The 21,299-nt window shown below is 32.3% G+C and overlaps 1 protein-coding gene across 5 annotated transcripts in view; it reads left to right on the top strand.

Annotated features, from left to right (window-relative positions):
- The window catches only part of CEP120 (centrosomal protein 120), a 78,853-nt gene extending 58,158 nt beyond the window's left edge, over nt 1-20,695 (top strand). For all 5 annotated transcript variants that reach the window (XM_081289735.1, XM_081289737.1, XM_081289733.1 and 2 more), the window contains 3 exons: nt 5,388-5,486; nt 13,827-13,972; nt 18,880-20,695. In XM_081289735.1, coding sequence (XP_081145861.1) covers nt 5,388-5,486; nt 13,827-13,972; nt 18,880-19,114 — 480 coding nt within the window. In that variant the 3' untranslated portion in view covers nt 19,115-20,695. The remainder of the gene's footprint in view (nt 1-5,387; nt 5,487-13,826; nt 13,973-18,879) is intronic.
- Nucleotides 20,696-21,299: the final 604 nt, after the last annotated feature.

Genomic DNA, 21,299 nt, shown 5'->3' with positions numbered 1-21,299 from the left:
CAGGGGGCTTATAAAGAGTTGATTTAAAGGTTACATTCCAAGTGTTCTCTGTTGAGAGTTGTAATTCACTTGTTAATTTGGGAGATAGTCATTTCTGAGATATTCTGGTACCATCCCCAAAGTCTAAATTACTTCATTCCTGTGGTGTGTGTGCTGAAGGACAGAAAACTTTGCGTAGAATGAGGAAAAAGGTAATTCTGTTTCCCCTGAGATTAGTGAGGGGGAGAGATTAGGAAGGAGCAGGGAGAGAAAAGGAGAAAGAAACATGTCCATTTTAAAAATAAGTCAGTGGCAGAGCAGCAAGGGCTATATTTAAGCATAAAGTGTACCAATGTTACAAGGTCATACTGCTTGCTGAAAACTGTTTTGTGGTTGCCATTGTGAATATTCTGTATATCACTACTCTCTAGATTCTGTGTCCTAGATAGGAGTATTCATGGAACCTGCATTCTAGCTCTGTTTGGATGAAGGGATTGATCCTATTTTGTTTTCCGTGGTTAGAAGCCAGATTCTACCATTAATTTGTATTTGGGTTTTCCCACACTTGGGCTCTAGGCATTTAAAAATGTGTAATCTTCAATAGACAACCTAAGTTTTCACAGGGTATATATGTTGATCTGTGAGAAGAGGAGAAGCCAGTAAAGTAAAGAGGTATGGGAAGTGTGTCCAGTGAGCACCTGCAAAGACATTGGGGTGAGATTTATCCTGGATTGAGTGAAGAAGAAGTGCAGCCTAAAGTGTGGGGGACTGGGGGTGGGGACAGTCAGTGTACAGAGTGAGATTTTAAATACTTGTTGTAAAGGCATGGGAAGTGTAAGTTTTGTTTTTAATTCAGTAGAGATTTGCATCAATCTGGTTCTGCCACGTTGGTAATTGTGTCACCTTGGGCAAATTCTTTTACTTCTCTGTACTTTTTTCCATACTTTTAAAATTGTGTTAATAAGGTTGGTAAAAGAATCAAATGAGTTTAGAGTTGCAAAATAACACAGAACCTAGAATATTGTTTATTTTTTACTTACAAACATAAAATTTAAATAATGAGATACCATTGAAGAGTTTTAAGTAGGAGAGTAACTTGATCTTTATACTTAAAAAGAAGATTCAACTAGCATGTAGAAAATATGTATAAGAGGACAAGACCTATCTCTGAATTGCCTACTCAAAATCTTTTCATGAATGCCTTAGAACTGCAGTTCTCAAACTTTTTGCACTGAAGACCCATTATACATCTTAAGAAAAAAAATAGCTAATAATTAAAAAATATTGATGATTCCAAAGCAATTTGTATTTGTTGGTAACTATTGTATTCAAAATTAAAATTTAGAATTGTTTAAAAATATTTATTCAACTAAAAAACCCCGTTCTAGCAGCATAGAAGAATAACTCTATAAGATAACCCAGAATGTCCAAAACTAAAGTCGGTCACCTTCCCTGCTATTTTCTACTAGTGTTTCTGAACTTAAAGTTTCTGCAGCCTATCAGCGGCCAAGCTGTCTTTGGATCTTTTTATTCCCACATTCATTTAATGGCAAAGCTGGTAGATTTTTTTTCTTACATATTTTGGACAACTACTTCCTTTATTTTTGGCTGTCTGTATTTTTCTACCAGTGAACTTGAGTCCAGCTCAATATTTCCCACCCTCTTTTGAAAAAAAATCAAGTATTAAAGAATTTCTTTATGAAGATGTATTTCCTGTAGTATTCATCAGAAATATTTGAAGTACTTATTAGATACTGTCTCATCAGTTCTTACAAGATGTGTAAAATGGAAAACATTTTTTGATACCTACTTTATCTTGAGTAATTTCAGAGACCAGATAGTCATCCCTGAATATGAACTGCATATAATATCCCCCCTAGAAATAAATTTTAAATGATTCTTAAAATTAAAATTCTTTTTCTAACTACACTCTGTTACTAGGAGGATAAAAATCATTAAACATATTAAAAGTGTTACCAGTACCATGAACTTATTGAGAGAGAAATGCATAATTGAACTAATTCTACATTAGACCTCATGAATTAATTCATCAAGTATGCTTAATAATGCCTATAGAAAAAGACTTTTCCACGCTTCTGAATTTTTTTTTTTTTTGTAAATCTTTTTGGAGCCAGAAGAGGGCAGAATCTCATTTCTTAAATAGTAACAAAGAGATTAAAACACAAAAAAGAAGACCTAAGTGAAAAACTATCTGAGTTATTGTGTACTTTCTAGTTGTGTCTGATTGATAGCTTTTTTCTTTTCTTGATTGCCTGTTCTTTTTAATATAATACAAATATTCCCAATTTCAGTGAAAGAGTCTAAAATAAATTAACATTAAGATATTAAGATACAATTTTATTAATTGTATCTTAATAATATTAATTAATTGTATCTTAATAAATATTAAGATACAATTTTACGGGGCTGGGGTTGTGGCTCAGTGGTAGAGCACTTGCCTCACATGCATGAGGCCCTGAGTTGGATCCTCAACACCACATAAAAATAAATAAATAAAAATAAAGATTGTGTCCATCTACAACTAAAAAAAAAATTTTAAAAAGATATAATTTTACTAAATGCAATTCTTGATTACTTTGATAATGTAAGAAGTAAATAATAGTTTGATTTTTCTTTTACCTAGAAATTGTTCTTTACATAGTTTGAAAATAATTGGGATTTTTAAAAATATGAAACGCATATAACAATAGAATATTATGAGGTTGAAAAGAGAAAACATATTGAAAGAATGTAGAGATTTTTAATTAGTCTAAAATTTATGTAGTGTATTCAACAATATTTGTTATCTACTTTATGCCCACTCTTCAGACAAATGGGAAAGATAAAAGAGAATGAAAGGGTATTATTCTTTTCGAAATTCACTTTAATTTGTTATGTAATTAGAGAGAAGACTAAGGAGAGTAAATGACCATGAATGATCAGATTACAGAGGAATGTTATAGAACTCTGCAATTCATAAAAGAAACTATTTGATGTTCTTTATCTAGTAGTTTTAAGACAACCTCATGTAGAGGTGGAAATTTGAGTTGAGATTTAAGATTTAGGCAAGAAGAGAAGGAAAGCAATTGGTAGGCTCAGGAAGAGATAGGATGGGGAAGGTACAACTCCTGGTTGGAGTAGAGGGTTTGAAGGAATACTTAGAAGGTGAACAGTTAGTATGGAAATTATATTTTGATGTACCTTGAGTCCTAGGCAGAAAAGTGTGTTTAATACCGTAAACAAATAGTGACTATAGTAGATTTTTTAATAGACAGTTGATCTTATAGTGGCTTGCAGTATTTGTAGGTATATTTGAAGCTGGGAAATAAGAAATCTTTCTCATTTAGTCAAGATGAGTTGAGACAAGTGTAGGCTAAGTGGCGGTAGGAATATACAGGAATAAAATTTGAAAATATTTCAAGAAAGAAATCTGTAGTTCTTTGTGACAGATTGGACCTGAGAATAGAAAATGAGAGACAAAAACAATGTCATACCTCTGGTAGAGAGCTGGAATTGTGGAAATATCAACAAGGAAGTTGGAACCAGTAAATACTGGTATATGCATTTGGTCTTCAGTAATGTCTGAATTGACTCTAGGTGTTGAGCCAGATTTTCCTTTCAAGAGAACATTATCTCAGTTATGGACCAAGGAAACCTTAAATAAAAAAATGAAAACAAAGCCTTCCAGAAGTCTCAAATCTGTTTACAATAGGGTCCTTAATTCAAGATTTTTGAATGCTCTAAAATTGTATAAAATTTTGGTTATGGGCATTTTTCTGGAATTGGGGCCATATATTTAGAATTACGGAGGCATCTATATCTTTAAAGAAAAGCAAAAGCTAGGAATCACTGATTTGGTGAAATTAATTAGGTTTGTGCCTCAGATTTGCTAGCTACAGGTATTTTATTCAAGAATAAAAAAGTTATATGTACAACTATACATGTGTTTTAAGTTAGTATAAATAACTATGCAAATGTGAATTTTTAAAATATTTATGGTAAGACTGGTAGCCTACCCAGACAAATTTTTTCAGGTGGAAGTGGTCCATTGGAATTCATCCTTGCACCCATTCAGGATGTTAGATCTTTGTCTAAGATTCATGATCTTTTATTATCAAATATTACTCTTATCCCACAGCTATAAAAAGATTTTTTTCTATTCTTCTGAGATGTGGCCTGTTGTTAAATTATCAAGTCATGTGTATAAATCTTTGGGGCATAAGTGGAAGAGATTAGCTCCAATAATCTCAGCAATATTATTCAACTTAAGAATCTTGAGTCTAGTTGTGAAATGTCAACATATCTAATCCAAGCACTAAGGATTTGTAAAGCAGAAAAGACCTTGACTTCATGTAGTCATATATTACTGCAGAGAATGTTCTGGTCTTTTTTGTGAAGGGAATTTGGCAGTCTGCTTTTTCTTGCATTTTGTTTTCATATGAATTTTATGAAGTTGGAATTTTTATAGCATTTTTGTTTGTTTTTTGTTTTTTTGTGAAACATTAGGAGTTGTATGTATGGAAAAAACTAATAGGCTTGATATAAAAAAATTTTGACCAGTTCAGGGTGACAGTGTTTTACTGAAATCCAAGCAGATTATTATATTATCACTTAATAGTAAAACTTTCTTTGGGTACATGAATTTGTTTGGTACTTGGTTTGAAACACTGAGTTGAGTACATTCCAAAACTAAGCCAAGTTGGCTTCAGTTCATGCACAACAGATTGCCTGCTGCAATCTAAATAACCATATTTTTAAATTGAATCACTGTAGTGTTTTTCTTTATATATTTGAGGAAAAATAGAAAATAAAAGTTATATATGTGTTACTAAGGAACATTTTTCTTACTCTTGGGTTTAACATTCTTAAAATTTTTTTGACTTTGTACTCTTTCTTAGTATTGCTTTGTGATAAAATATTTCACTATTTCCAGTGTTGGTGGTTTTGCCAAAATATAAAAAATATCTCTACTGGTTCTCTTCAGTATAAGACCAAATTCCACATAATAATAGGCATCCAAAAGGAATATTTGGTTTCTAAGATTTAGAATGCTATCTAAACTGGAATATGGACAGTTAGAATTGCTTTTTATATTAAAAAAATGAGTCTAATTTTTACTCATTGTAATATACATGTTTAAATACATTTATAGTAACTGTCTGGAGGTTAAAACTAATTCAGTTCTTTTTTGTATAGGCTGTAAGGCAATAAAAGTAAGACTATATTTTAAACAAGAAAATGTTCATGTGCCATAATATTTATAGTAAATTATGTAACAGTTTTAGATGATGTCGTATGTTACACTATATAAACTCTTTTCTTAAGCCAGACTCTTTGTATATATTATCTTTCAGTGATTGTACACAGTGGTATAGTGTTTCACTTGATATGATTTTAATCACTGTTAGGTTGAACTTGAAAGAAAGTTGGAATCTGCAACCAAGTCTAAACTGCATTACAAGCAGCAATGGGGACGAGCTTTGAAAGAACTTGCCAGACTTAAACAGGTATGTAGTTTATAGCTTATTCTTTTTATGTCTTTTTCCCTCTCATTTCTTTACAAGTTTGTATGTTTGGCAACATCTTTTATGTTCAGATGTCTGCATTTGAATATCTAGTACTATTTTTTGAGATTAGGGGCTTTTTTATTTACAGTGCTCAATAACTAAAAACTGAAGCTCCCCCCTCCCCCTCAGAGACATAGGAGATTTATTTAGGAAAGCAGAGGCACATTTCAAGGGAGAGTGTGGGCTCTTTCAAGAGAGAGAAGCTTTTAGGGTGAAGCAAGGAATACACATTTAAGGGAGAATGTGGGTCATCTCCAAAGGAAGAAAAAGCCTATAAACTGAAACTTTTAAATCTTATTTATTTTTAAATGCCAACTATGCTTATCTCCAGAAGAAATTGGGAATACTTTTTTAGTTTGATTTACTCCTCCTTAGTACTACCTAATGTTTTCTCTGGAGTGCTTTTGGGAAGGGGACAACTTAAGATAACTTATATTTACTATATTTGCAAATCTTACAAGATATTTAAAATATTAGTCCTACAGTACTTTGGTTAAGAAACAGGATCATAGGGAAATTTTGCTAATTTTAAGGGTTTAATTGGTAGTAGTTTCCTAAATTATTCTTATATACTAATTTCTTCCTGCTAATAGACAACAAGTACTGTTAGCTTCATAAGAAAGTAATCTTAATTTCTTAATTTTAGGCATAATTTCTTCAAATGAATAAGGTTAAAGAAAATGTGAGCAATATTTTTACTTTGAATCAAGTTTACTTAACCTAAAACTTTTAAAGATCGGTAACAATTAATTTATTCTAAATTTGTTGTTCTTTAATGTTAGCTTTATTCTGAATGACATTTGGTATATAATGTTTTTCAGGTTTGTATTTTTCTTAATATGTCTCTATAACTATCAAATACTACAAAAAATATATATATATAGCCAACTTCACAGAGTACTATCAAGCTATATTATCTCAGTTATGAAAAATTTTCAGGTTGAAGTTTGGTTTTTAAAGATTTAGGGTGCTCAACATATATTATTTTAATGCTGACAAGACTCAAAATGGGCATTATGTGTGTAGTACGGAAGACCTTTTGTATTAAAGGCACAGTCATATATATAAAGGTATAAGTAGTAGATATAAAGATATAATTAAGACATAGGTCTTTCCCTCAGGGAGCTTGGAATTTAATATTAAGGAAGAAACAATTATAACATTACGGCCCAGTAGTAAGATCCCTGAGAAAAATCTTACAGAGTACTCAGGGAGGTGAAAGTATGTTTATTTAAATAGGACTTAGGAATGGTTTCGTAGACAAGGAGATATTTAAGATGGACCTGAAGAGATGAGTAGCTAGGATTTAAATAGAGAAATTGAATGTGACTTAGAAAAGTAGGGGGAAGGATATAAATATAATGAATAGAATAATCTTAGCAAAAAAGTCTGAATCGGGGAAACAGAGCCTGTTCTTATAAAACAGGAGGGCTCATTTTAGAATTTATTTCAGGTAATAAGGCTTTGAACTTAAGTGATAACAAGAAGGAATGCAACAAGAAGATTCTTGCCAAAGACAATGCCAAGGGTGCAAGCTATAGTGTCTGGAAAGAGTTTCCATCTTAAAAAGTTAAGATGCTAATAGTAGTGTGGAAAGGAGATAAGATTTGCAAATGTGGACATTTTAATCTTCACAGAAAAATTCTGCAAGCAGTAAGAAATACGCATCCATTGTTGAGTATGAATGGGCTTAAGAAAAAAGATGGAATCCTTTGCAGAGGTGATATTTGAAGCTGTGCTGATAGACCCTAAAATTCTTAGGTTTAAGGAGAAATATGGAAAGCTAATGAAGAATATAGCAACTAGAGACAATAAATATAATGATGGTAGAGCATTTAGTATTTATTTATTAAGGGCTACATGTCCTGTGTTAAATGTAATCACAACAAAGGTATATGTAGCAGGTACTATTATTCTGATTTTATAAATGAAGAAACTGAGACCTGGAATTATATAAGATCACACAGATGCTATGTGATAGAGCTAGGATTGAAGTCATTAACTAGAATCTAGGCCCTTTCTCTTTCATAATATCATGTCTTGGTCTATAGGAGCCATGGAAGACAGATTTCTGACAAGAATATTGAAGCATAAGTAGTCATGAGTTGGCATATCTTATCAAGGAAAATGGAATCCACTGTTAGCTCTGATAGTGAAAACTGAAGTGAGTTTAAGGGAGAAGCTAGTATAATGTCATGATGCTAAGATATTTAGGTCACATCTAGTATAATCAGGAGGAGTCCTTTTGGAATTAGGACCAAGGTAATGTAGGATGAGAACAGCTGTGAAAGTAACAGGATACAAAATCTATCAGAAGCAGCATGTATAGTAGTTAAAAACATGGTCCTAGAGTTCAGAACTGGGGTGAACTATGGCTTTGTCTCTTACTAGCTCTGTGACTTAGATTACTTATTGTCTCTGTTTAGTCTCCTCAATGAAATTTTCTCATAGGTTGTTCACAGAGTTAAATTAGCAGTCTTTAAAAACAGTTAATACAGTGTTTGATAACATAGTATGGGTTCAATAAATGGTAATTACTGTTAAAGAAGAGAGAGCCATAAATCTGTTTTGCAGTGGTCTTGCTTTTAGTCCATGGGGACCTAAGTCATGGAAGCTTTTGGATATTGATGGACAGAACAAGTATTAGAGGACTTTGTCATCAAGTAGCTGTTCAAAGAAATGATAGGCATTAACAATACTATGTATGGAGAACAGGGGGTGTTGCTTTACAATATGATAATAAAATGGGGTAGGATATAGTTTGAGTAATAACAGTAGTTTGGATGGTAGTTTTGGTAGATGTTCTACAGAAAACTTAAGAAGAAAAAACCATGTTGGGGTCTAAATGTGTAGATATGCAAGAGTGTCATTAGGTGAACTTCCTGATGTTTGAATATAGAAGGATGAGAATATATTAAGTCTAAAGAACAAATATAGGTAATTCCTTTGTTCATTTCCTTCCATCATTCATTCAACAAGTGCTTATTGAGAGTCTCACATGGACCTTGCACAGTGCTTGATGTGATGGATATAGCTGTTGTCTCCCATTTGGAACTTAAAGCTCTGCTGGAAGGATTGTTATTTAACTAGGATGGTGTTAGCATGTGTGATTAAAAACAAGTAAGTTATCCCTTCATTTGCCACTCAAACCTAAAGGACAAACATCTTAAGGAGAAGATGTTTGAAATAATACTTACCATAGGAAATAATTTCTAATTTTAAAACAGAGTGGATAGGGAAGATGCAGAAGATAGTCTCTGCCATTGAAGTTGAGTAGTGAATAAGGGACTAATATAATGGTAATTAATTATAAGGCATTACTAAAATAGTTTGAACAGTATTAGGTGTTAAGGTATTTCCTTTGGAGAAATGAATAATCATTAATAGTATTGAACAATTTCATTCATAATTTGACATTTCTTATTAAGAAATATCAATGCAAGAATTTTTTACTTTAATGGATTTTTAAATCTTGTTCACATGTACATATTATAGATTACACTGGTTTCACCACTGAGGTAGTTTTGAAAATATAAGTAAATAATGTTTTAGTAGAATCACTGAAATTCATGGCTCTTTGCTTACTTTACACTGGGATACTGAGGTAGTAGTCTCTCTTAAAAGGAAATTTAGTATGAAAGGCTCCCTGCCCAAAACTCCTTTCTGACATATGCATCCTTATACATTTTGTTATCTTCTAGATCTTTCCCTTTGGTCCAATTTTTATTTATTTGTTCTATTTATTTTCTACCCTCTAGCTCAAAATCATCGGAAATTTTTAGCTATTTGTTCCTAATGAGAGAGGATGTCACAAAAATTCAGATGTCCTCTTTCTCCTCAGTTACTATAAATATATTAAGGAAAGAAAACAATGTAAATTAGTGGTTCTCCAAAACTTATACCAGTACTCCATGGAAGAAAATAACAGTAACAGTTTCAGTCTTTGAGTTCAATGTTTTTAATTGTTTTCTCATTGAAGATCAGTTTTATTCCTTATCCCACAAAATTTCTGCTTTAGAAACAACATTGTAAACAAATGTTTAGGTCACTAGGAATCATTAATTTCATGAGAAAAGTAATGCACCTTAGGATTTCCAGAATGAATTGTGTACTGCCTCTGCTTTTGGAAAATTAAATTAATAACTTCATCAAATTGGCACATTTGATATGTGTGTAAATTACTTAAATTTTTCCCTAGATATTTTATATTAAAATACATTTATTGTGTTTGAATATAAAATTGGAATTGTCTATCTGCTTTTGTTCATAGAACTGTTTGTGCAACTTTTTGTTTAAATTGGATTAGTACCATGTTAATTTTACATTGCCTCTGGTGAACAGCCACGGGGCTATAATCTCTGCCAGTAATTTGTCACATCAAAACCCTCTGGAGGGCCATACAAAACATTTGTGTAATACGGATTAGACGGTGAAAGCTATATCTTAGATTGTTAATAAATGTTAATGACAAAACCCAGCTGGTAAAGCTTGGAAATAAGATCTAATTCTTGATGCCCATTGCCAAAAGAATGTTTAAACAGAGATTTCCATTACTCAAAGGTGACCTAGTATAGTCAATTTGTGAATTAAAAAATAATGACCTTCTAATCATTTAGAAAAAATTTCCCTTCTGATTCATAACCATAAAAGTCTGTGTTTCCAAGTTGTAAGCTTTGTGAAGCTTTTCTTTTGTAACTGAAACAGCAGCAGCTGTAAAATATAAATAAGTATAACATAAAATAAGTCCTGATTTAGAAAACAAGGAAATGATATCCTTACATTCTGGGTGTGGTATCTTGCGACCAAGTTAAAAGTTCTACTTGTTAGACATTTAGAGGGCAGTTTAGTTTTCTTTCTTTATAAAAATGGAGTTAGAAATATTTTAAAATCAAACAAGTCCTTAAATTGATCTACAAATACCTGAGTTGATTATCTGCATTAGTCCATACATTCTAACTAGTTATATATTAACCTAAAAAACATTTCTGGATACATTAATATATGGTTTTGTAAGCAGAATAAAAGCCACTACTTTTTAAAATAAACGAATCATTGTTATAAAATATGAATTTGTTGTTGCAGAAAATGTAATATTTTTATTATGTCAGGTATATTAAAACTAGGTATGTTTGTTTCCAGGACAGAAAACAGAACTAAGATTTTGGGTAGGATGTGAGTCTTTTACCATATTTGTGCACAGTAGATCTGTTTAAAACTAAGCTGATATATTTAGTTAAAACAACACAGACTTCATCGACTGACATCAGCACTATCTTGTCCAGCCTCCTGCTTATCCACTCAGAGTAATTAATTTGATTAATTTATAAGTAATTTAGCCAAGGATAGGATGTAAATCTTTGTTTAAGAAAACAGTTGGAGGTCCAAGTCTTGGTTAAAAACTGTGTCTTGAAACCATCCAGGCCCTCCTACTGACTTGTCAGCTCTGGGTTATTTTCAGAAAACTTTACTTGAGTTCCTTAGTTTAGTTGTAAGTTTTTTCCCACAGACTTACATGGTATGTGTGAGTGGGAGAGCAAGTAGTGGCCACTTTTTAGCCGCTGTTTAGTCTAGTGTATGTATGTTTACATCTCTTTTCTGGATTTATAGGCAGCCAAGGCAAAATAAAGATTATACTCACTTGATTGAGGAGCCTTTAACCCAGAGCACCTGGAGAGGGTTTCTTTCACTAACCTCTAATTTTTGCATGTATTATGATTATTAATACTGTATACCTGATTAAAAATTCAGGGCACTTGAAAGATTTTTGTGTGTGCGTATTAGAATAAAAATGCTTCAAGTTTTGTGAAAAAAAAAGTTACAAATAATTGACTTTTATTCCATTTGCTGCTTGCAGTCATTCTTCTTGCTCATTTTTAAAAGTATAAATTTTGCAGCACCATAATAAAAGTCACCAAAACTCTTATCTCCTCTTCAGACAGAGATAATAATTTCTTATATATTTGTCCAGATATTTTCCTTTCTTTTTTTTTTTTAGAGAGGGAATTTTTTTAATATTTATTTTTCAGTTTTCAGTGGATACAACATCTTTATTTTATTTTTATGTGGTGCTGAGGATCAAACCCTGCGCCCCGCACATGCCAGGCGAGCGCATTACTGCTTGAGCCACATCCCCAGCCCCCTTTCTTTTCAAATAATTAACTTCTTAAGAGAAATACATTCCAAAGACAGGATTCTTATGCCCTCCCCCACCAACCTTCTAGTTAAAGCAAGAGAGCATTATGAATGTTTTGGAAGCTCTCTGTTGCCTTTCTCAACTGTGTCTTCTTCCTTTGCAGAGGTGACCACTATCCTGAATTTAGTATTTACTATAAATCTGCCTTTAATTTTATAATACAAGACATATTAAAAGTATACTGTAACTGATGCATAATTTTGCATGTTTTTAATCTTTCTGGAATCATTCTGTTTAATTATACTACATTTAATACAGCCTTCTTTTAATGCACATGTTTTTTCTAGGCTTTTTTATATTAAGACAACACTGAATATTTCTTATATGAGTTAAAGTGTTTATATTTTTAAAAAATTGCTGGAAATAGCATATGTTCACTTTTTAAATTTCACTTAATATTCGATGACTGAAAATTGGCTCAACCATTTTGGAAAACAATTTCCACCAGTAGTGTATATTCTTAGTGTTAAGAGTACTTGCCTAGAATGTACAAGGCTCTCAGTTCTGTCCCGAGTACCTCAGAAAAGAAAAGAACACAAAATAGACAACCAAGTAGGGAAAGTGCCAGACATTCGTATAGGAACTTTATAAACAAAGATATTCAAATGCCATTAAGATTACTAAAATGAGTTCAATCTCAATGGTCTTTGAAAAAATGTAAGATAAAATCTCAGTGAGCTACCACTACATAAATGACAAAAAAAAAAAAAAAAGGAGAGAGAGAGACATTACCAAGTGTTGGCAAAAGTAGGGAGCACTTGAACATTCATAGAAAATATTAATTGGCATGACTACTTTGGAGACAATTTGGCAATATACACTAATGCTGAAATTTTCATGCCTTCTGTCCCACAAGTTTGAATCTAGGTATGTACCCAATCTGAAATGCAGGCAACATGTGTACCAAAAAACACATATTGTGATCTTCACATCAGTATTATTTGTAATTCAAAACTGGAAACTTCCCAAATGTCCTTAAGCAGTACAGTGAATAAATTATATATTTAGTCAATGGAATGCTACATAATACTGTGAATATCAATTGTACAGAACAATAGAAATGAATTTAAAACAATGTTAAGTGAAAATAGCCCAACACAAAGTAATATATATTGTATAATTCAATATAAAACTCAAAGCAGTCAAAACTTGTGATGTTAGCATTAGGGTAGTAATTATCTTTGGGAAGGTGTGAGAGATGAGTGACAGGGAGGAAAACCACAGAGGGACTTCTAGCCTCATTTGGATGGTGATTTTGTGAGTGGCTCATTTTGTGAAAAATTAGCAAAACATACACTTGTGCTCTGGCTGTTCTTTGTTATAATTCAATAAATAAATTTTCTAAAAAATATATGAGCCATACCTATTGACCCAGCCCTCCTTCCTGAGGTTTAAGAGGGAAAAGCACTTGTCTCTAAAGAGATATGTAGATTTATGATCTAACTATGTTAGATGATAGGGTATTTTATTGCATCATTTTTTGAGGTACTGAAAGTTTATTATTAAGAGATGGGTGGAATAAGTCATGGACACCCTTCTGTGGAATGTTACATATTTATTAAATATTTTATCCAGTCATCTGGAAGAATTATTAATTTTTTAAAAAAATATACAAGATGAGTTATATTGTTTCATTTCATTTTTGTTTAAAAAGAAAAAAATCTATGTATATAGATTTCCGTATGAGCCTAGAGAAAAGAGTAGAAAGCCATGTTAACTGAGATGGGACTGGAATTAATGATCAGGGACAGTTATTAAATTTTTTTAGGTACATCTTTGTATAATTAACCATTTCTTAGATACTGATCTTACCACTGGTCCCTGTAGCAATTCAACTCCTGTTTATCTATGATATTCAGCTAACCTCATTCACCAACTGAGCCATGAATTATTACGATAACAAAAAGAAATACAAGGATATTTAGAAAGAACTTGAGCATTTCTAGATTGTATATGACTCAGAGTTGGCAATGAATGACTGCATCATGCATTATTCTCAAATTGGTTTATAATCACAAGTGAAAGTCACATGAAATATATACATTCCTGAAATTAGGTGTCTGGATTCTTTCTTTGTTTCTTTCAAGCGAGAACAAGAAACTCAAATGGCTCGTCTTAAAAAACAGCAAGAGGAATTGGAACAGATGAGACTGCGGTACCTGGCTGCTGAGGAAAAAGATACGGTAAAAACTGAACGACAAGAATTGTTGGATATAAGAAATGAATTGAACAGGTATATGATTAAAAGATTATTTTTCTCTTACAAAAACAAAAGTTCTAATAGGATAACTTTTTAATTGGGTCATTCAGTCCAGGAAACAAATAACTTTAGATTCCTCAAGAATAAAGTAGATCCTACATAAAGTGTATTAAGACATTGGTAAGATAAAATTTTGTATGGTCTTCAAAGTGACAGGCAAAAATGGTATTTTTAAGTCACCAAAACAGTGTATAGTACATTGCGTTTCTTTGGTTTCAATGATATATATGGTGACAAATTTTTGGAAGGCAAGGATGGTGTTATGATTCACAGATGTTTTACATCTTTCAAGTCTATAACATTGTAGACATCAAATAAATATTCGTTGAATAAAAGAGAACAATAGTGGTTCAGATTGAGCCCTATAAGCTTGACACTTAGAGTTCACCCTTTGAAATTGATATTTATTCATTTATCTTCTGAATAAACCCCTGAACCCACTTCTGTAGTGATTGTAGTTTTTACACGTGAAGATATGGGATAGATACTTTTATCAAATACATGTGTGTATAAGTGTGTCCCCCAAAATTCATATGTTGAAGTCCTAAGCCTCCTATTTGATGGAATTTAGAGATGGGGCTCTCATAATGGAATTAATGCTCTGATAAGAAGAGACACTAGAGAGCTTGCTTGATCTTTTTCTCCCCCTCTCCTGGTATTATATGAAGACAAAGCAAGAAAGTGGCCTCCTAGAAACTAACCATGCTGACAATTTGATCTTGGACTTCTAAACTCTAGTCTAGAAGTGTGAGAAAATAAATTTGTTTTTGAAACTACTCAGTCTAATGGTATTTTGCTTTGGCAGTCCAAGCCAACAAAGTGTGCTGTGTTGTAACATAAATGCACTATGGGTCTCGGGATGTGGCTCAAGTGGTAGTGCACTCGCTTGGCATGCATGAGGCACTGGGTTCGATCCTCAGCACCACATTAAAAAAGATATTGTGTCCACCTAAAACTAAAAAATAAATATTAAAATAAATAAATAAATGTACTAGATAGATTAAGCTAAAAAGCATCCCCACACAAATTACCCTCTAGAAAGACTATACAGCTACATGGGGTAGGAGGGGAGACTATATAGTAGTGTACCCTTGTCCAAGTGATGTACATCTCAGCACACGCCCACTGGAAATGCCTAAAGCAGCAGATAGTACAAAACCCTACATATACTGTTTTTCCTATGCATATTTACAGTAAGGTTTATAAATTAGCAAAGAGATTAACAATAGCTAATAAAACAATTGTGATAGCATACCATAATGAAACTTATGTGAATGTGATCTCATTCTCAAAGTGTCTTGTTGTACTATACTCATCCTTCTTGTGATGATGTGAGGTGACACGGTGCCTACATGATGAGATGAAGTGAGGTAGATTGCATGAGAACTGTGGTAGAACTAGGCTTATGTGTAGCACTCACTGAACATAGATACTGGGTTACCATGATGGTGGGTCTGACAGCTAGGAAGGATAGTAACATGCAGGTAGTAAATAAAACTGAACTAAAGGATGATTCATGTCCCTAGACAAGATGAACTGGATAGCCTGAGATTTTATCATGCTACTCAGAATAGTATGCAGTTTAAAACTTATGAATTACTTATTTCTGGGCTCTTATGTTTAATATTTTCCGATCATTGTTGACCATGTATAGCTGAAACAGTGAATAAGGGGTAGCTACTGTAAATAGTTTTTGTGCTGCTGCTTAGTAACTCTTTTTTTTTAACATGAAACTCTGTTAAAGTTGTGATTAAGATGAAATGATACTACAGAGAATAACAGTATAGAAGAGTAGTTAAAAATACTGTCTCTTGAATAAGATTTGAACTCTGGCTCTAAGATTTACTAGCTTCATGACCTTGAAAGGGTTATTTAAGTATTTAATTTCTTTCATCTTTAATGGGGATTATAGATTCCTCAAAGTATTGTCTTAAAGGTTTAAAAAGTGAGACAAGCATACATAAAGCACTTAAAACAGCTCCTGACACACAGTAAGTGCTCAATAAATAAGAGCTATTATATCACTGATGTTAATAATTAAATTGGAAATGTCTTATATTTTAAAACTCCTTTTAGTCAGTGTTAGCAATAATCTTGAAATAGTCACACAAAAATAATTTTAAAGTGTTAGTGCTATGAATGGCAATACGAGAGCTAAATAGATTTGATACAGCTATGTTCATGGGGAAAATAGTGCAATGGTCTTTGGCATAGATTTGTTAACAAATATTTATTTGGTGTCTACAATGTTGTAGACTTGGAAGATGCTGTAGATTAATGAACTATAACATAATCCTTGTTTCCAAAGCTTCACTGTCATGTATAATATGGAACCAAAAAACTGCTATGTGCTAAACACTGTTTTAATGGCTTACATGAAGGTATTATTTTTGCCTATCAAGTTTGAAAATCATAACAAATTAAATATTACTAATGTCTTCATAAATTAGGATACAGGGAAATTAGCAATTTAAATATATTAGAGACTTGAGTCCCTTGTACACATTAAAAGAAAAATCGCCTAAATGATAGGCAAGACAGTAAAACAGTTCATATGAGGAAGCCTAGGGGGATTTAAGTGGCCACTACTAACAGTGTGACTTGGCTGCCAAAGGTCAGTAAGAGAAATAGTGTTCAGTATTCAGCACTGCAAAAATCCTCTTTAAGGTGTTTACCAATGTAACACACACTCTCAAGGAAATCAGCTACCTAGAAATCTTCCAGTGGAATGTTGCCAGGGTAGCAAGCAGTTTTATGTAATGTCATCCAGTTGGTTAGAAGAGTGAAGGGTACTAAACTTGGAGATGAGAACTATTAGGCAATTATCTGGAAGGTTACCATATTAGAAAGAGGTAAGTAGGATTTTCCTCTTGGGCAGAATAAAAGTATAAAGGAAAATGCTAAGTTCAATACAAGAAGGAACTTTCTAACAGAGCAGGTCTACAAAGCAGAAGGTTCTTTGTGGCAGGAAGTATGTGAGTGGAATCTAGACATAGCACATTTGTCAGAAATGTTATTCAAGTTTCCAATTTTCATAGTTTCTTGAGCTACAAAGTTCTAAAATTCCATTATGATCATGACTGATGATTTGTTTTTTTTTCATTTTAGTAATATTTGATAGAGATAATCTATCAGTTTTGTAAAAATTGCATTTGTCCTTTATGCATAAACAGAAGTGGTAAGTGGTTAAATTTTGTGGTACATAGTGTGGCATTGGGTGTTGTTAATTTGCCTAAAGAACTCCTTTCTCAAAGGTGGCTATAAGAATTCAGATAGAGGAAACAACTGTTCAGATGTCTACCCTTACCTATCCATATGCATTGCTCAAAATCAGTGGAAAAAAAAAATAGTACCAGTATCTCATTAACTATTTATTAACAGTGCCCCTCCCTATTTAGACTTTTTCTGTGAGAACAGATGAAGATATTTGGTGTCCTTGGACTGTATACTTCAGTTTCCTTTTCTTACCTGAGGAACTGTAGGATTTGCATGTTTCAGAGTTATTGCCCATTGTCATGTCCTCTGGAGTCCAGTCTTCTTGCTCTTTTAGAGCAGAATTCACTCCTCACTGGGTTTTCCTCCCTCCCCCCAACCCCTTGTGCAAATTCAGAAGTGGGTTTGCTTCTTTTAGGCTTATTTATTCTGAAGATCGTATCACAGCAGAGACTTGGATTCAACTGCTTTATCTTATCAAGATGGATTTTAGGAATAGTTGAAATTACAACCTTCTGTAGCCAATTATTAGAGAACTATAAAGTGAATCTTAACTACACATTCTAAATTAAAATATATCCCATACCCAAATTTGGTTTATTATTATCTCCCCATTTTCAAGGCAATGTGATCAACAGTATTCTATTGGAAATACCCAGATTCTAGAGCAGCATCTGCTTCCTGTCCTCATCTCCAAATGAAGTCATTAAAAACATAACTTGAAGACATCCATATAGAACTTTCAAGTGTATATGTCCTTTGAATCTGACATTTATAGAATTTAACTTTCTGAGTAATTAAATATAAGCTCAATGATAGTATGGCCTTTTCTTCTTGATTCAAGGCTGTATCCACCAAAACTGTTTGGTATAAATAACTTTGTTGATTGAATTTAGAGAAAAAATTAATATTCAAACAACAAAGCTTTAATTACAATATAAAGATAATAAAGAATGATTAAAGGTACATCTAGATGATGGAACATTATTAAGCCATTTAGAAGAAAACAATGTTGTAGAAAAACATTCACTATAAAAATAAGGGGAAAATAGTATACATCATTGCATATGTATTGTTAATTTTTTAGAAAACATTTTTAAAGTACATATGTACATTTTTAAAAGTAAAAATACAGAAAAAAATGTTACTTATTTTGATTATCTTTTGATGAGATTGTTGCAGATTGTTTTTTATACAGCTGTAAGATTTCTAGAATTTTGTATTTTATAATTCAAAAAACTTGTTTTTTTAAACTGCCTTTTATAAATATGTTAACTCTGACTAGCCAAATGATACATTGGTTTTTTTTTTCTTTTCTTTTTTTTGTTTTGAAACCAAGGATTGAACTCAGGGGCACTTGGTCACTGAGCCACATCCCCAACCCTGTTTTGTATTTCATACCCTGTTTTGTATTTTATTTAGAGACAGTGTCTCACTGAGTTGCTTAACGTCTTGCTTTTTGCTGAGGCTGGTTTTGAACCTGAGATTCTCCTGCCTCAGCCTCCCAAACCAATGGGATTATAGGTATGCGCCTCCACCCCTGGCTGATACATTGAGTTTTGTTTTCTTTCTAAAATTATTACTAAAGCTTGTTTTTAAATAGTGCTGTTAAGGAAATCGAAACAATTTTTTGCCTTCTAGAGTAGCATTTGTTCTTGACTTCTCAGGTTAAGACAACAAGAACAAAAACAGTACCAGGATTCCAAAGAGATTGCAAGTGGAAAAATGGATGTTCCACATGGCTCTATGCTGGAAGAAGGTTTGGATGATTATTTGACTCGTCTAATAGAAGAAAGGGATACTTTGATGAGAACGGGTGTGTATAATCATGAAGATCGAATAATAAGCGAACTTGACCGACAGATCAGAGAGGTTCTGGCTAAAAACAATGCCAGTAATTAATAACATTTGGAAAATCTTTATAAAGACTCCAGTTCTAAATTTTAATTTCATTGTAAAATTCTCAAAAGTGAGAAAAATTGGTATTTTAAAATGCTATTTTCAATTTTTATAAGCATAATTTTTGTATATTACTGTATAGTATTTATTTGGTTTAACTTTATGCTACCTCTCCCATACTGGTTTTATTTGTAATTGCATTTTATATAGTCATTTTAAATGATTTTTCAGTGTTTCTCAGTTTATAATCTGATGGCTAACTTTCAAAACAGCTTTTCACTAAGCTTGTTCTTGGAGAAATAACTGCAATAATTTCCAGTTTTATATATATATTTTTTTCATAATGCGCCAAAAGAGTATACATTGCACTTTAACAATGCTGTGTCCTGTTCCAATTTGAATGTAAATATGTTAAAAGTTGAGGCATTTGTAAATGTAGGTGGGTTTATTTAACTCATTTTAGATGACCATTTTTTCTTAATTTGTAATATCTGCAAATGACAAATTTGAAAACAAGTGGTATCAGTGCCGAGAAGCCATATGACATATTGGGTGACATTATTCATTTGTTTAAATACAGTTAATAACGATTAAACTTGTTTGAACTATTGAATTTTCAAGTTTTCAGTGTATTCAACATCTAAGAACATGAAGTAATAGCTTTTTTCTCTGTCAGTCTCCTGCTCAAGAATGCACTATTTTCTTTTGTTAGAGATTTTATTTTCCAGGAATAGAAATATGAGCTGTTAAGTCTTCTCTAATAGAATATGGAAACAGACACAAATATTTTAGCTATAAAAACAGTGAAACTAAACTATTTTTTACTCCCTCTAGTTTTAATCAGTTTTTCAAAAGCACATGAGATGTCAGTGGATTTATGTAGTGTCATGTCTGTATAAATTTTTAAGAGTTCCTTTACATCATATTCTTCAGAGCCAACATATGTCCTCAAAGCAACACTGTCCACCTTCTTTTACACAGTACTGAAAAGATTTGCTAGCAAATTCACAGATTAGGTTGGGTCTTAAAATAAGTAGTTTAAAAATTCTGATTGCCAGGTAATAAGTATATACTCTAGGAAGTATATATTATTTACCAATATTCAGTAAAAGCAGAATCAGCCATTTGATAACATTACTTTTCTGTGATTTCAACAAAGTACATTTCTTGTTTGAGAAATTAAAGTCCCTATGCATATTAGATTTTCCCCCTTTTTAACAGTGTATTAATATTCTAAAAACAACCCAGCAATAAATAAGTTACTGAATGAGAGAATAATGAATCAATTAATCATAGCAGGAATTTGAAATATTAATTATGGTTAGATATTTTCTCTCATTGATTTTTGGGCCACATAAATGGAACAAAAGTATTTTTTGTTTTGAAAGGTCTTGGTAAATACTGTTGAATGTTTACCCTTCGTTTGTATTGTGATGCTTGTAACTTTTCAAACACTAGAGGGGGCCTTAGATTTAAAGAAACAAAAAGGACTTTTCTAAAGTGTATGTGTGGTTTATTTTGCCTTCTTTAAAGCCATCTTTTGGCTATTGTAATTTAACAAATAAAATCATAATTGTATGCACCTTTAAACTCTTAAGTGGTCTTGATTTTGTTTCTAAATACACTGGGAAAAGTGCTTGGCTGTTCCTGTTTCAACTCACTATATTTTTGTTTATTCTTAAGTAATTACATTACAGATACTTATTATAAATATGTCTTAAAATTAGGAGTGTCTGAAATTTAAAAAAAACTTTTGCAGTTTTCCAGCGATAGCCATTCTAGTTGTAAGTGGCATTTTACAATTTTACACCACATTGCTGTCAATGCCTAAGTGTTAACAAGTATGACCCACACTGGATAGGTAGGTGGTAAACAAATTTCTTAAGTACTACATGTAACAGGAGACCTTTTATCATATATTTTAAGGTAAATAAAATTCGCCTTTAAAATTTCTATGATTATTTTTCATGTATAAAATCTGTAAGTTACCACATCTAAGGCTGGCATGTACTACATGGGAGGAGGTGTATCATGTCTGCAAAGTGTAAACAGTGCTATGTCCACATTAAACTAAGAGTTCCTTTACAGGATATCTACCAATTTCTGTCTGGATTTGAGTTCAATGTTGCTGCAAGCAGACGTGGGTGTTTGTGTATGATTTAAATATATATAGGGGCTCTGCATAAAC

The sequence above is a fragment of the Spermophilus citellus genome (assembly GCF_964194105.1).
Source record: "Spermophilus citellus genome assembly, chromosome: 1".
NCBI lineage: Eukaryota > Metazoa > Chordata > Mammalia > Rodentia > Sciuridae > Spermophilus > Spermophilus citellus.
Note: the sequence above shows the minus strand (reverse complement) of the source record. Positions and strands in the feature narration are given on the sequence as shown.